Source organism: Petaurus breviceps, unplaced genomic scaffold (assembly GCF_028583685.1).
Source record: "Petaurus breviceps papuanus isolate PSGF00001 unplaced genomic scaffold, PetGlider_PUasm1.0 173, whole genome shotgun sequence".
Taxonomy (NCBI): domain Eukaryota; kingdom Metazoa; phylum Chordata; class Mammalia; order Diprotodontia; family Petauridae; genus Petaurus; species Petaurus breviceps.
Genome location: NW_027185759.1, coordinates 33,187,814 through 33,204,526, shown reverse-complemented (window position 1 = coordinate 33,204,526; position 16,713 = coordinate 33,187,814). Strand labels below are relative to the sequence as shown.

General features: G+C 43.3%; 1 protein-coding gene across 4 annotated transcripts in view; it reads right to left on the bottom strand.

Annotated features, from left to right (window-relative positions):
• FNDC3B (fibronectin type III domain containing 3B) overlaps positions 1-16,713 on the bottom strand; it is a 388,473-nt gene that overhangs the window by 15,643 nt on the left and 356,117 nt on the right. For all 4 annotated transcript variants that reach the window (XM_069083590.1, XM_069083591.1, XM_069083593.1 and 1 more), the window contains 2 exons: positions 5,393-5,559; positions 2,288-2,415 (listed from right to left, as the gene is read on the bottom strand). In XM_069083590.1, coding sequence (XP_068939691.1) covers positions 2,288-2,415; positions 5,393-5,559 — 295 coding nt within the window. The remainder of the gene's footprint in view (positions 1-2,287; positions 2,416-5,392; positions 5,560-16,713) is intronic.

Genomic DNA, 16,713 nt, shown 5'->3' with positions numbered 1-16,713 from the left:
GGAGTTGGGATCTCTCATGGTTTTATTATTATTGAAATTTTTTTAATAGCCAAATTTAATAAAGTAATCAAAATTGTTTTAATAATGATCAAATCAATAAAACTGATTATTAAAACTGTTAGCAGATGCTTCTATTTTTATTTGTTTCATGAATTCAATGCTCATTGCGCCATCCTCTCTTGACAAAAATTATTTTAAGAGTCACTTTCTCTGTATGATCGACAAGGTACATTCTTCATTCTGTTTCTAGATCCACACCTTAAAACATGGTGTATAAGTTATTGTTTGCTGATCAACAGAAGGGAGGACAGTACATGTTGTACCTGACTTAAATGCCATTTTTTTTTTCCATGTACCTCTGCTGGCTTTAATTATTTCTCAGGAAGAAGGGCAGAAAATATACAGCCATTTTAGGAAATAGAACAGCAACCTTCATCGGTCAACCCGTGGTTCATAGTAGCATCTATTTAACCATGTTCACAACAAAACCAATTCAGAGAGGAAATTCTGAAGCCTCCATCTGAGTGCAAAGTTGGGGATGAATCAGCATTTACATCTCTACTGAATTACAGACCCACCAGAATAAAGGGTGGGTCAACACCCAGGACATTTCCAGAGGTGGCTGAGGTGAAGTCATCTGCCTTTAAAGGTCACACCAAGGCAGCACAGATGTTGAGTGAATCAGGCTGCCTTTTCAATGTGTAAAAAAAAACCCAATTACCATACTTTGAGATGTAAAATCGTTTTTCCAGGAATTGTAGCAAAGTATGGGATGTCAAGTGAAAGGCTTTAAAATTTACAAACAGGAAGTGAACACAGTCTTTGAAAACAGATTAAGTATGAAATGGTTTCCTGCAAAGTTTCCCATCATTGCATCTTTTAATGCATTTTTTCTTTCATGGTAAGAAAATGGTACAAATGCTACCGGTGAATAAATAGATAATGGAGAGAAATGCTGACGCTGATGCCAAGATCATTTCTTAAAAGCACATAAATAAAATCTATTGCCCTTCAGGTTAGTGATAGAGAACCCCTAAATACCTATCGCCTTTTTCTTGGAAAATGGAGAAAAAAACGGAAGTAATGTTCTTTTTGAAATATTTCCAATTTACTTGGCGATGTAATGAACTACACAGAATGGAAACAGTGAAGTGAAACATGAAGTGAGGTTATTTTCCACCCCTCCCTTGGGGACCCCCATTCCAATGAATGGTGAAGCTCTGTAGTGTACATATTACTGCTGTTTCAGACGTGTCTGACTCCCTTTGACCCCATTTGGGGTTTTTTTGGCAGAGATACTGGAGTGGTTTGTCATTTTCTTCTCCAGGTCATTTTACAGATGAGGAAACTGAGGTAAACAGGGTTAAGTGACTTGCCCAGGGTCACTGAACTCAGGTCCTTCTGACTCCAAGACTGGGGCTCTTGGAGTGTGGCACACCTGTAGCACATTACCAACGAATACCTGTTGGACATCAGGCTTAGCAGGCTGACGATGCCAGCCGTCATTAATTAGTTCTATAAGAATCTGATTTTAGGCAAAATGCTGATGCAGGGGCTCCACAATGGCCAGAACCTAAAATAATATTGCAAAAGGGAGCTTGGGACCCAGGTCTGACCATCTATTTCCTGGCTTCAGTACCTTCGGAAGTAGCTAGGTATTGCAGGAAATAGAGCAATGGACCTAGACTGAGGAAGACCTGAGTTCAAATCCAGCCTTAGACACTAACTAGCTGGGCAAGTCATCTAACCTCTATAACCTTGTTTGAGAATGATATTTGCACCCACTTAGGGGTAAAACAGGAATATAAGGTACATAAAACATGTTAAAATGAGAATATAAAATGTGTAAATTGCTTCACAAACCTCAACGCGCTATATAACCACTATTACGATTATTGTTATATTGTCTTTAGAATAAAATGCAAACTCCTCTTCTCACTTAAATCCCTTCAGAATAAGAATATTTTTAGGTACCAATACACCAATGTTTACCTTTTTAGTTTCTTCACTGACCACCAACCCCCTCCACACTATCTACATTTTGGTGAAAGTGACTTAGACACGGGGGAGGCGGGGAGATCTGCCCAAGTGGAGGTCAGCCCAAGGGTCCCCACTGAGCAATGAGAGCATCTGGTCATCTGGGAGGCAGCAGGTCCCCTGCCAATCCTAACAAACAAGTCCTGATGCTGTTAGTGCATCAGGACTAATGGACAGCCCCAAGACCCCAAGGCCACAGCTGCCCAGGGACAAACAGGGAATGTGCCAACCAGCACGGGGGTTTTCTTACCTGTTTGTATTCGGACTCTCTCCCAACCAGCACTTGTAGGATATAATTAATGGGATCTCCTCTCATCGGTGGCACTGTCTCCCAGGAAATCTCACACGAGTTACCCTCTAATTGCGTCACTCGAGGCGCTGAAACAAGATGGAAAACAGACCCTATGGGCAAGAGACCTTGACGTTCAGAATGGTGCTTTACTGACTAATTCTTAATGCCTTACTCTTCTGAGGGGAGGCAGCATGAGCAGAGATTTAGTATTTGATACTAAATAGGATTTTGTATTTAGTAGAAAGTGGGGAGTCGAGATGCCAGGGTTCCATTTGGAACTTGGTCATTGGTGGTATAACCTCGGGGGAATCATTGTCAAAATGTGGGGGTTGGATTAGCAAGGGACAGGAAATGAATTTGTGCTTTCACTGGTGCAGGGAATTCCCAGGGGAGGGATTTCTGCCAATGTAGACCAGCATCTTCTTTGTAATTTGTAAGGGATGCCCAGGATTGAATATGGTAGCCCGGGTATGATCTGCCTGGGGGACTCCAACCTCCTGACTCTTGGGTATTACACATCTCATAAAAGAACCTAAAAATCCAATCTTTTTCTTTTTTGGGGGCAGGGGGGGAGGAGGTACCCTCCAGTTCTACCTAGGCACACTTAAAGAATTGCTGTGGCAGAAAAAAAGAATTAAAAATAAATCTTTGCCTTTGTCTGAGCCTCTGGTGAGAAGCCTCTTCAACCTTGGCCAGACTCCAGATTTCTATCTGGAGGCTTTGGTCTGCCCCTGAAATCCTACCAGAAGCTTCTGGAGCCTAGGCAGACCGCCTCTCCGGGCCTGAGGCTTCAGGATCCCAAGGCCTTAGGAACTCTGGGGGAAGGCTTGGAAGAAGCAGAAATGAGAGCATTGTCTTTGGAGCTGGGTTCAAATCTCTTCTCTGATGCTGTGATCACTTAACCTCAGTTTCCTCATCTGTAAAATGAAGGGGTTGGAGCAGATGCCTCTGTAGGTCCCTTCTAGCTCCAGACCTGGTCTCTGACTTTAGGCAGAGGGAGAACATATCCAAGTTTAAAAATGTGGGGTTTGCTTTTTTTCCCCTGATATTTGAGGGTGTGGGGTAGTATTATGTAAAGAATGTCAAGGGCCTTGGACTTTGACCCCTTTACAGCTAAAAACCTCTCAGATTCCCAATCTGCAAGGACTGGAAGAAGTAAATTGGCAAAACCCATTTCACAGGGTTGTTAAGCGAGGGCACGTGTGTAAAGCTTTGTAAGAGCAGAGGTCTACTCTTTTTAACTCACATGTTTATAAATGAGGCTACTGTCCAGGTCACATTAAAAGCCCAGACTGTTACAGCATCTCCTCCCCATACTGCCCCAAGCACACCCATACAGCAGTTACTCTGGCAGAGGCCGCTGACCACTGATGACTGATAATGTGCTTTTAATGACAGGACAGCCCATTCTCCAGGGCGAGCCATGCCAGGGCAGCCTGGCCCAGCGAAAGACAAATGTCCTTTCTGCTCAGTGGGACATACAATGTTTTATCAAGGAGTGCTAGGGAGAAAGGCTGATAAATAGCTATTGCCCAACAACTCCCAGTAGAAGCTTAGCACAGGGCTTATCGAACTATATAAACAGTGTCAAAGAACAGACTACACATTTCTCAGCTGAGCAAGGCTTAGGGCCAAGGGCCCTGGAGATGCCATGGAAGCAGGGTGGGAGGATGGCGTCCTTGTCCCCCAAAGCAGAAGCAGAAGGGAGTAAGTCTGGGGGCACTGAGGGCCACCCCCTGCTCCCGGCACCAATTTCCATCCATTACAGAGCTGCAGCCTTGCCTTCCCCTTCTCCCTCCGTAGAATGTAAGTTCCCTTGAGGGGAGGGATTGTTTCATTTGTGTCTTTGAATCTTTAACCCTAGCTAAGTGCCTAGCTCACAGTAGGAGCTTAATAAATGCTGACTGGCTGCCATCTGGCTTAAAGGACTTAGGAACAACTGCCCTGAACCTCATAAAATTTTAAATATGGCAGGATCCACTGAGATCACACATTCCAACACCTTCCATTTTGTAGCTCCTTCTCTCATGATTTAATTCACATCTTTTCTGTGGGTCCATGTGTGCTACAAATGCCTTTTAAGCCTCAGAGTCCTGGGCCTCCAGTGAGGAGATCTGGGCTTCAACCCTAACTCTGACTCTTCCTAGGTCTAGCCACTTGACCTTTCTGATCCTCAGTTTTCTCATCTTTCCAATGGGGATGACAGGACCCATCTTGCCTCACAGGGTGGCAGAGAGTAAAGCTTGTCTCTTGCTTCAAGTACTAGAGAAAGGTGAAGGACTATTATCATTATTGCTGCTGGGCCAGTCTGGTCTAGACGTGGTCAACCCAATGCCATCTCAAGAGGTTGTGGGAGAGGGAAAATCACCTTCTATGTGTTCCTTCCTTACAGAATGTTTATGCAAGTATGGAGAAAGTCAAGGGAAACCTAGAAGCAGAAAAATAAAGGCTGTATCACAGCTTCCTGGTCAACCTGAGAAGGCCAGCACCAGTGCCTAATGCCAACCAGCTATCTTTTATTTCTAACCTAAAACTTTGAGATTTCTCAGAAGTCTATTTCTTCTTTTTTTTTCGGTCACTAGTAGGAATAAGGACAGAAGGTTACTGTCTTCTCTAAGACCAATCAGTTAAGCCATGTGCATTTATTAAATGCCCCCTACTGTCAGGCACTGTGCTGGGCTCTGAGTGTCCAAAGGAAAAGAATGAAATGTGTTTACTCTCAAAGCATTTATATACTAATCCTATGATAATTTCTGTGCTTTAAGGCAGATGTTGCCATCTCTTGGACGTATTCTCAATTACAGTAGAATTTAAGCCAATAGAGGACATGGGCTATATATTTTTGTCTTTGTATCTCCGAAGCAAAGCATACAGCAGGCACTTAATAAATGCTTATAAAATTGAATGGAATTTCCAAAGACGACTTCTTTGATCTAGTCAGTCATGGTTTCCAAGGTTTCTCTTTGGTGTTCCCCATAGGGATTTAGAAGGTATGAGGAGAGAATTCAATGATTCCCTTGGAAGTCTGCAAGAAAGGGAGTTTTGGATAGCTTGTCTACAAACCTTTGATGGTAGGCGGGATGCATTTGGTTGTGCTGAAGGTATATGTCTCTGAGAAGGGCCCTTCCCCTGCATCATTCACCGCTTGTATTCTGAAGGTGTAGCAAGTGAATTCTGTTAATCTCTGTACCTTGTAGGTGTGGCTTGGTCCTCGGTAAATTGGGATGAACCTACAAGAAGACGACAAAAGAAACCAGATGTTAGCATAATACTAAGTCATGGAACCATAGCTTGGAAGATGATAGGGACCTTGGGATGAAGAGACAGCATCATAGGAATGTAATTTAGAATTGAAAGGAAAAGTTAGCGAGCTCGTCCATCCTGCACTAACACTTTTCAGAAGAGGATGCTGACGTCTAGAGACATTACAAGTAACCACCAAATGGGAGAATGTGTTCAATGCTTTGCCTGGTACACAGTAGGTACTCAATAAGTGCTCACTTCTCCTGTCACTCCCCCCAAATTCTCTCTTCTTTGGTAGGAAGCAGGTTGCATCCTGTATGACTTAGGCTTTATTAGTGTGTCCCTTCTTAATATTTGTATCTTTTATGGGGTAGCTACATCTCTCTAATGCGGTCAGAAATTACCTGCCTTTAACTCATTCCCCTTTATGCACAGGCCTGCCCACCTTGTCTGGAATGCCCTGTTCTGCTATATCTCCCTCTCTCCTTGGGGATATTTTCCAGAATTTTTAATGCTCTCATCCTCTTCAAATTACTTTGCACAAATTAATCTGTATAATTTATAAAGCTCCCCTTCCTTCTTGCTTGAAGGCAGGGCTTGGTTTTCATTTTAATTTCCTATCTTGGTGCAATGCACACAATAGGTGTTTAATAAATGCTTGCTGGAATGACATGGACTATTCTACACCATAAAATATCCATCAAGCAGGAAGTTGTAGGCAGGGGTGGGTGTGCCACATTGGACTGGACTGTCTAGGAAGGAGAGGTACATCCAGAATATTCCCTTTGATTGAACGCAAGGGTCCAATTATTTGATTCTCAATTATTTGATAAGAAATCAATTATTTGATTCTCTTTTCCTCACCAGCAAAGATACATTCAGGAAGGATTATAATAGCACCTAATGGAGAAAATGTAAAATGTTCTCCATTGTATAATGATACACATTAGAAAGCTGAAACAAATACAGTGTGGGGTCATGGCCTGCTGAGGCTGTTTCAGGGTTTTTTAATATCTCCATGAGATAGCTTTTGAAAGAAAAAGAGATAACAGTTAATTCCATTCATTCCAGGGGCTCATTCTAAGGTCTGTTATAATGCGCTGTTTAGTCATTTTCTAAATTCCATTTTATGAACATCTCACAGGATGTTTTAACTGTGGTATTTTCAGCTGAACTGCACAATGGCTGAAATAGTCAATTCCCATAAATTATTAAGGGTTTTAAGTGGATTCAACGCTTATGCAATCCTGGCAATGTCTTGTACGGTAAGTGAGCCATGAGACCAGGAGTCAGGTGAGAACTAGGTTCAAATTCTGTCTCTGATTCTGCTTTAACCCTCCGGTCTCACTTTCCCCATCTATAAAGTGGATGCACGCTGCACAAAGGAACGTTGTAAAGATCAAACGAGATAATACAGGCAAAGCATTTTGAAACCTTAAAATGTCACGTATATACATGTCATTATGGTAATCATAAATCATAGAAATGTCATGTGTCAATTATAACATTTTATTATCTTTACATAGTTTTCATGCATTCTTTTTCTCATCTTGAAATTTATCTTATAGTCGTATGTGTGAAAATGCACATGCAATTTCTTTGGAGTCATTCTACCTTAAGTCTGCAAAAAAACATTTCAAAGACAAAAAGAAGCACCAAATCACTGATAAGAGAACTCTTTCTTAGAGGATGCAAATCGGTCAGTGAGCCAGTGACTCAGGACCCTTGGAAGTCCTGCCTCCCAAGAAGACTGAGTCTAAAGGGCAAGGGGAGACATTAGTTCTTTGGTCTGGCCCCAGGGCAGGGCTTGGGGAAGGAAGAAAGCTCCTCCTCTGAGTCGTCTGGAGGAAGGTCACTCTGGCCCCCAGGTCTGGTAGGGTCACCTTTTTCCTTCTCAGTCTGACCCAGCTGGCTTTGTGTTTTTCCTCTGGCATTTAGACCATCTCTGTCCTTGCTGGTTTAACTCCTACTATGTTTATAGATTTCATTAATAGCTTTTTCTCTGGAGTATTTTCAAGAGGGAAAAAGAACAAGCGACTTTTTAGATCTAAAGACAAATTTCACTTGCAAAATCTAGGCTTATCAAATCAGAGTATTTCAATGTCTAAACACATACATCCAAGCTCTCATCATCATGTTAGATTATTAGACTTATCATTTCCCATGTTTATCGTATCGTTTCCTTTCCGGCCCAAGGAATCCACTTCTCCCTGAGGGCAGACAATTTTCATTGCTGGAAAAGGTTATGGCTATCCTAAGAAACCTGTGATACCATGGGGACCAATCTGGCTCCCTGACATATTTCTGCCCCTAATGAGGATATCCCTTCTGATGCAGGAGGCCGGCAGCTACTTATTAACTCAGTTAAGTTCACCTGAGTTACAACTGGCAACACCAGTAAGTGCCCTTAATTATCCTGAGACCTGCAGGTAATGATGCAGCCACAGCCCAGCGGTCTGACTCTTGCATTGCCAGTGGCTTGGTTGCCCACAAAACTCACTTTCAGAGCAACATACAGACCATTCTTCTGGAGGGTGTTACTCATTTTACTTTTATCTTCATAACAGAATCACCTAGAATCAGAAGGGAAATCAGTCTCCACTTCTAGTCCCACCCTTTATTTTACAGATGGAGAAACTGAGGCTTATGGGGAGGGGTGTGACTTGCCCAAGACCACTCTGGCACTAAGTTAAGCTGGCTCTTTGTCTCCCAAGTCAGTGCTCCTGCCACAGCACAAGAATTCCTTTTGGTGTAAACATTTTAAATATCTGAGCTCCTATGCATGTGGAATTACACATAGTAATGGAGATGCATGATTGGAAAAGAAAGGGGATGATTAGTTACTAACAGGTGAATGGTAGAATGGGTCAAGGGTCATCTAGAAAATGTCCAGATCCAGCTAGAGGAAGGCCTTGGGTGTGATGGAAGCATCTTTGGGCTGATAAAAGGAAGCTGTGTGGGAAAGCACAGATGAGAAGGCATGGATGGACAGCAGTGCCAGAACGCCCAATGTCAGTAATTAATTAAGCTTATTTATTAAGATTTTACTATATTATATGCCAGGCACCGTGCTAAGTACTGGACTATACAGAAAGTAAGAAATAAGCCAGCCCCTGCTCTCAGGGAGCTCCCAGCCCAACATACAAAGGACTATGGACAAATGAAATACACTCAAGATAGTTCCAAAGGGAAGGTACCAAGAGGGGCTTCTTGTAGCTGAATGGAAATAAGAAGAGGGAGCACGCTGGAATGGGGACCAGGCAGTGAGGATGCCTGGGGCTGGGAGATGGAGGGGCCTGGGCCAGGAGGAGCAGGGAGGTCAGGGTCATGGCCCTGCAGAGGCATGGAGTTGGTAAGACCCGAGTTCAAATCTGACTTCAGATGTGTGACCCTGGATGAGTCATCCTTCCTGCCTCAGTTTCCTCATCTGTAAAATGAAGATAATAACAGGACCTACCTCTCAGGGTTGTTGTGGGGATCAAATGAGATGTTTCTAAAGGGCTTAGCACAGTGTTTGGCGTGTGCCAAGCTAAGTAAGTGCTAGGTAAATGTTAGTTACCATTATTATCATCATTATTTTTATCATTGGTACAGGGGCAAAAGCAAGGAATCCAGAGCCCAAGGACCTGTGTTCAAATCTGGTCTCTTACACTGTCTAACCTGTGCAATCAATCAATCAATCAATCAACAAGCATTGCTTAAGCTCTTACTTATGTGGGCCCTGAGCTGGGCTTTGGGGAAGGAAATACCAAGAATTAAAGCTCAGCATGAGGGCATAAAGACAGTCATGGCAATGGGAGAGCATCTAAGGACATGTTAACAAAGAAGGCAGCAGGGCTTAGACCCACGGTGGGATCAAACAGACAGAAATGGTGCCCACAAACTGGTACATAAGGATCCCTGTGGGAGGTATATTGACTTAGGTTTAAAATGTGATATCGTCTATGTTTTATTGCATTTTTATTTATTTTGTTGAATAGTTCCCAATTACATTTTAATCTGGTTCTGGCTGTGCTCCTTTGACACCTCTGGCCCAGAGGGCAGAGAGCAGGCTGAATGAAAGTCTTCCGGGGAGACCTGGGTTCCTGTCTGACCTTGGAAACTTAAGAGCTGGACAAGATACTCATTAAGCTTAAGACTGTTGATTGAGTGCTGATCACCAGACGTTGACAGTGAAACAGAAAGTGAGGTTAAGTATAAGGATGAAGGAAGGAGGAGGAATTAAAAAAATAACCTTCGACATGGTAAAACTGGAAATCTAGGCAACCGTATCCACATGTCCTTCTCTGACACCCTCCCTTTTGGCTCCTTCTCTTGAAAGTTTTTAGATTGTGTCTATACTCTGACAAATTAAAATAATTCACCCCAAAATGTCCTTTTTCAAGTATACCCTTCCAATTCTTTTTCATGCCCCCAAAAGGCAGAAGCAAGAAAGATCCGGCTTCTCCTTTTTATGGCCAATGTTTATGGCAAACGAGATGTTAACCTCTCTGGGAATTTCCCCTTGGGTTAATATTCCCTGTAGCTCTAAGAGCTCTGAGAAAGATTAAACCCATCCATCCAATAATTCAATTTCCATAAAAATCCACTTCAATTTAAATTTATAAACAAACACAATCATTTAGGTGGCCTCTAGCCTCCCATTAGGAAGACTGAGGGCACATTAATTACAAGACACGGGGGTCAGATTATAAATGTCAATCAAAGAAAGGGTGGGAGCTCAGAGCAGGGGTCCAGCATGGATGCAGACACAGGCTAGGTGGCCAAGGTGCCAGCTTAGGATCAGAGCTGCCTTGTTTTGAATTATCTTGAAAAGGTCACTTTCTTTCAGGAACTGAGACTTTGGTCAATAGGAAGGCAACAGAGCTCAGTGGAAAGGGGCATTGGCTCTGGCTCTGGGTTCAAATCTCACCTGATGCTAACTGCCTCCTATGTTACATTTGTTAAATCACTTATTCATTTCCTAAGGCAGGATGTTGGGTTAGATGGGCTCTGATGTGGCTTCAAACTCTACAGTGATGATCCTAAGATCTTTATGTATTTAATGTTTACAATGCTGGCATGCCAGTCTGAATTTCCTTTCTCCCCTGGAAGCCTCCATGAGGTAGGTAGTTTAGATAATTATTAACCCCATTTTAAAGATGAAGAAACTGAGGCAATTTGCTCAATTTTGGAGAGCTCTAAGTGTTATGGAGCTTTCCCCCACCCCCATCAGTAAGCCTAGACTTGCCTCTTTGCAATCTGAACTCAATATTCCCAGATTTGTCCCCCAGGAAGAACAAGTCCATTCTCTCTGCTGTGAGAGGGCTCTTCAAATACCTAGAGAGAGCCGCCACGTTCTAACGTGGAGCCTTCTCTCCTCTTGGGGGGCCCACAGTACTCTTCATGGGGTCTGACTAGGGCAGAGAAGACTGTCACTTTGTCAGGCCTGGACACTGCTGGGAATTCTCCCCAAGCTGACTCGGTGGGGCTCTGTTGTTGGGCCCCATCTGTTTGCCCATCACCCAGATCCCTTTGGATGTACTAGAAGACAGCAACTCATTCTCTTGGCCAAGCAATCAGCCATTAACTGGGAAGACACTCACTGGTGATACAGATATGTCAGGGCTCTTCTCCAGGCCATCCAGGTCACACCAAGGCTTTGAACCTGGGCCTTCCTCTCCTCCTCCTCCTCTAGACTATGATCTTATCAATTCCTTTGGATTCAGTGATCATCTCCTCTCTTGGCTAATGATTCTGAGATCTATTTATCTAGCCCTGACCTCTTTCCTGACCTCCAGGGTCTTTACCTGCCCATGAGACATTTAAAATTAGATGTCCTATAGACATCTTAAACTCAGTGTATCCCCATTAAATTCATTCCCTTTTGCTTTCCTTCCCCGTTCTGAACTTCTCTATTTCTCTTGAGGGGACCACCATGTTCCTAGTCACCCAGGCTCCCAACCTAGATGTTATCTTAGACTGTCACTCTCTGTGTCACCCCCCTGGACCCCTATCCATTCAATCCATTGCCAAATCCCGTCAATGCTGCCTTTGTAACATCTTTCATATGTGCCCTCTGCTCTCCTCTGCCCTGGTATAGGTCCTCACCACCTCGCACCTGGACTACTGCAGGACCATCTGGTTTGTCTCCCTGCCTCAGGCATCTCTTCACCCTAGCCCACTCCTCCATCCATCAGCCAAAGTGACCCTCCTATAAGCCAGGTCTGACCACGTCACCCTTTCCTCCGTAAACTCCAATGGTTCCTTCTCAGCTCCAGGATGATCAAATATGAAACTCTCTGAATGGCATTCAAAGCCCTTCCCAATCTGCCCCATCTCCCCTCCAATCTTCTTACACCTTTGGCCTTCCATGTATCCTGCAATTCAGCATCGCTGGCCTCCATGTTGTTCCATGTACAAAACAGCCGTAGCGCCTATCGCCATGAGTTTTATTGCCTCTCCTATGCCTGGAAATCTCCCCCTCCTCATTTCCACCACCTTCAAGTCCCAGCTAGAATCCCACCTTCTATGAGACACATTCCTTAATCTCCCTTTAATACCAATTAGTGCTTTCCTCTACTGATTATCTCCAATTTATTCTGCCTGTATCTTGTTTGCAGGTTGTCTCTCCCATTAAACTGAGAGCAGGGGCTATCTTCTCCCTTCCTCTGTACCCTCGGCACTTAACAGTGTTCGGCAAACAGTAGGTGCTTAATAAAAGTGGACATAAAAGGCATTTCATAAATGCTCACTGACTGACACAAAATCTAACATTTTCCCCACTGTATTAAGCTGACTGCTGATCTGCTCATGCATATTTCTGACTTTATAATTCAATGAATTTCCGAGAATTTCACTGGGGTGGTTATGGAAGACTTCAGTCTGCTAACCTCTTCCCCACTGCTTAGATTTGGTAAATGAGATTTTATCTTCAAAATGGTTTGATTTCAAACAAGAAAAGCAGATGGCTTAGAAATAGAACAAAGGCCCAGGAGTGCTGATTGGCTCTTTTTGTTCATTGCCTTGCTGAAATTTGTGATGGGACAATTTCCTCTCCTACTAGGGACGAAAGGCTCCAAAAAACAAGGGCCAGCCTCCTAACCTTAGGCTGTACTGAACAATGGCAAACAGCAAGGTTTTCAAAAACACGTTGGATACTGTTGTGAATCCACTGCTGTTAATAACACGATAAGGGTCAATTTGCTTGTTTTTAAGCCCAATTTTCCATTTCTCTGTCTTTGGTCCTTGGGAGGTTTTTCAGAATGTGCTGTAGAGAGAATCTGTGCTTGGTTTCTGGGAGGATTTTGCCAGTGACTTACTCCCAGCTCAGAGGTGGGGCTTCGGGGAAAGGAGAACGTCTCCAAATCAGAATGCAGAGTGAGTGTGTCCAAGCAAGGAACATGGAGTTCCACCATCCCTTTGTAAGAGCAGACGGAAGCAGATGGAATCATTTACAGGCACCTGAGGCTGAAAGCAGCGCTTCTACCCTGCCTGCCACATCACCGATCGAATCCAAGAGTGCAAATCGTACCTGCTGGGCCAATGACTACTTGCAGCAGGCTCATCACAACCAGGGTTCATTATACAACTTCTTACTATCTGGGTTTAGATTTTTCAGCTGAGGACTGAATAGGCTGCTAATGCTTTTTTTGTACCTAGGTTAGTTGTTCAGACATTTTTCTTGTTGGAAAAAAAATAAATGACAACATCACTGAAATCTGTAGCTAACAAAATGTTAGTGTGAAATGGGAGACATGAGAAAGTTATTGTCAATTTTTGTTTTTATCATTACTATATATATTTTGCTTTTTGGAGGGGGGAGGGCAGGGCAATTGGGGTTAAGTGACTTGCCCAAGGTCTAGTTAAGTGTTAAGTGTCTGAGGCCGGATTTGAACTCAGGTCCTCCTGACTCCAGGGCCAGTGCTCTATTCACTTTGCCACCTAGCTGCCCCTGTTACTATATTTTTTAAACGTCCTAGGATTAAAAAAAAAAAGGAAAAGAGGAGCAGGCTTATTTATCTAGAGACCCTTCATTTCACATATCAGTCAGTCAAAAATAATTTATTTAGGGCTTAGAATGGCACAAACCTTGGGGTACTGGGGACACAAAGCACAGGAAAAATGGTACCTCCTCTCTAAGAACATACTTCCTAATGGGGAGACATTTGACTCAGCAATTATGTAACACATAGCGTCGCTCAAAGGGAATCTTACTCTGGAAGTCTCTAGTCTAGGACACAGCTCCTTAAACTTTCTTGAGCCATGAATCCCTTTGGCTGTCTGGTGAAACACAGAGACTCTTTCCCAGAATGTTTCTAAATGCTTAAAAATAAAACATATAGCATTAAAAAGAAACCACTTACATTGAATTACAGTTATCAAGGTATTTTTTTTTAAGTTCACAGAACCAGGGTTAAGAATGATCTGGGTTCAAACACCACCTCTGACACTCACTAGTTAAGTGCTGCTGTGGGCAAGTCAAGTCAAACCTCTTTGGGCCCCAATTTCCTAGAATGAGAGCTCATTGAGGCTAGGGATCATTTCAATCTTGTGTCTGTATCTTCAGTACTCCCCACAAAATCTGGCACAGGGTGGGTGCTTAATACACTCCTGCTGATTAGATTGACTGGTAAAACGAAGGGTTCAGATTGGAAGGCTCAGGGGTCCCTCCTGGCTTGAATGCTACGTGTTTCCAAAATCTCAGTGAACACTTTCATCTTTTTGGGAACTCGGTTTTTCAGGCTTCACATTCAACCCCGGTCATATTTGTGGTCGAAAGCAGACAATAAGGAACGATGTGACATTTCCCTAATCATCAGGCCTAATTCAGACAGAACAGAGACACAGGGACAAGGGAAGGAGCTGTCTCTCAAGATTCAAATTCGGCTCCTGTTACCTCATGAAAGAGTGACTAGTCAAAGGCTAGCTCAGGAATAACTCGACTGAATGGCTGTTGTCACTGATCAGGAGAATTAACCAACAACCAAAGTCTATGAAATTATCGCCATCCTTGAAAAAGAGACACAAACTTGAGTGGGAGGCAGGGCAAGGAATGGATTTTGTAATTCTCCAGTGACATAATCATTAGAGCTAATATTTACAGAGAGAGGGGCACGACGTGCACATGATCTAACAACAACCCTATGAGGCAGATGCTGCTGTCACCCCATTTTATAGAAACGGTAGCTGAGATTCAGAGAGTTTAGCTGATTTGCCCAGGATCATGTGGTTACAATGGAGCCAAGGAACCTGGGGTCGGATTTTAACTGTTACAGAATCCTAGCCTCACAGACCCTGGGCTACAAGAGACTTCAGAGGCCATCTACCACAAACCCTCTCATTCTATAAATGAAGGGGGTCCCAATGAGGTTAAATAAACTGCCCAAAGTCAACAAGTTTATTGAGGGGTCTGTTACATGCCAGACCCTGTGCTAAGTGCAAGGGACAGGAAGTGAGGCAAAAAACAGAAACACAACCCCCAGACCCAGACTCTGCTCCCCAGGGGCTCGCCATGCAGTTAGTGGAGACAATATGAAAATATCTGTGTACAAACAAGACACAGACAAGGTGAATGAGAGAGAATCAACAGAGAAAGACACTCAACGTTAAAGGGGACTGGCAAAGGTTTCTTACAGAAGGTGGGATTTTAGCTGGGATGTGAAGAAGCCAGAAAAGGGGGTGGAGGTGAAGAAGGGAGAATGTTCCACACATGGGAGAAAATGACTGGAGCCAAGAAATGGTGGGTCTTGTTCATGGAACATCAAGGGTCACTGGGTCAAAAAGCAGGAGTTGGGGAATAAGGTGTGAGCCCAGAAAGGTAGGAGAGGGTCATGTTATGGCTTTGAATGACAAAGAGAGGATTCAGTTTTGACCCTGAAATTGAAAGGGAGTCCCTGGAGTTTGTGGAGTGGCGCAGAGGGGGCAGGAGTAGTGACATGGTCAGATCTGTATCATAGGAAGATCACGCTGACAGGTGAGTGAAGGAGGGACTGGAGTGGGGAGAGATTTTAGGCAGGAGAACAAGTCCAGGTATGAGGATTAATTAGTGCTGGATCTGGATGGAATCAGAGCCCGGGCTCCGATCCTGGTTCTTCCTATCAGTACTTGTATGGCCTTGGGAAGAGTCCCACTTAACCACTCTGGGGCTGCTTGTATTGTCCTTCCCCAAATTTACTCTGTCTTTCCTTTGTATATACTTGTTTATATACCATCTGTCTCCCCTAGTGGAACAGAAGCTCCTTGTGGGCAGGATGTCTCTGCATCTCTTATGCCCAGCACTTCACAGATGTTAGTGGAAAGGACTCTGGAGCTTGGGAATCTGAGCACCTGACTTCAGATCTTCTCTCTGTTGCTTACCATGAGATCTCAGGCAAATCACTTAATCTGTGTGGGCCCCCTATTCTTGACTCTGAGGCTCCCTCTCAGTAAGTTCTTATTATATCATTAACCCACTTAATTTAAATAAAATGTGATGCAACTCATTACTATTAACTAACAAATAAACCACATTTATGGTTATAAACTGCTTTCATTTAATTCTTACAACTGTGTGTGAGTGGAGAGGGGAGGTGCAAAAATCATACTTATTCCCATTTTATAGATGAAGAAACTGAGTTACTAGAAAAAAAAAATGACAGCCCAAAAGACTCAAACCCAGGTCTTTGGACTTCAGTACGAGCATTTTCCCCATTCTTTATATGAGGCTGCCCCAAACAATATGATTACTTTGATATCCTAGGAAATACATATTTATAGTATCAGAAAATATTTTATTTATGCTATTTATTCAAAAAGTTTTTTGGCAATTCATCATATGAAACAATAACTAAGAATCTATTAAGTGTCTACTATGGACCGGGTGCTGGGGACACAAAGACAGGAATCACAGAAGGGAAAAGCTTTCCAAAATGATGTCCCCAACCAGCATGATCATAAGGGGGCTTTGTTACTTGGAACCTGGCAAATCACTTGGTACCCATCCCTGGGCATCTTCAGGGTACCTTACAGTGCTAAGTTTCAAGATCTTACCTGACTGTGTATATACATTTTTTTCCAAAGTGGTTTTCACAGTGGAATTATGGAGTTATGCATGCACGCATGCACACACACACACACACACACACACACACACACACACACACACACACACACACACACAC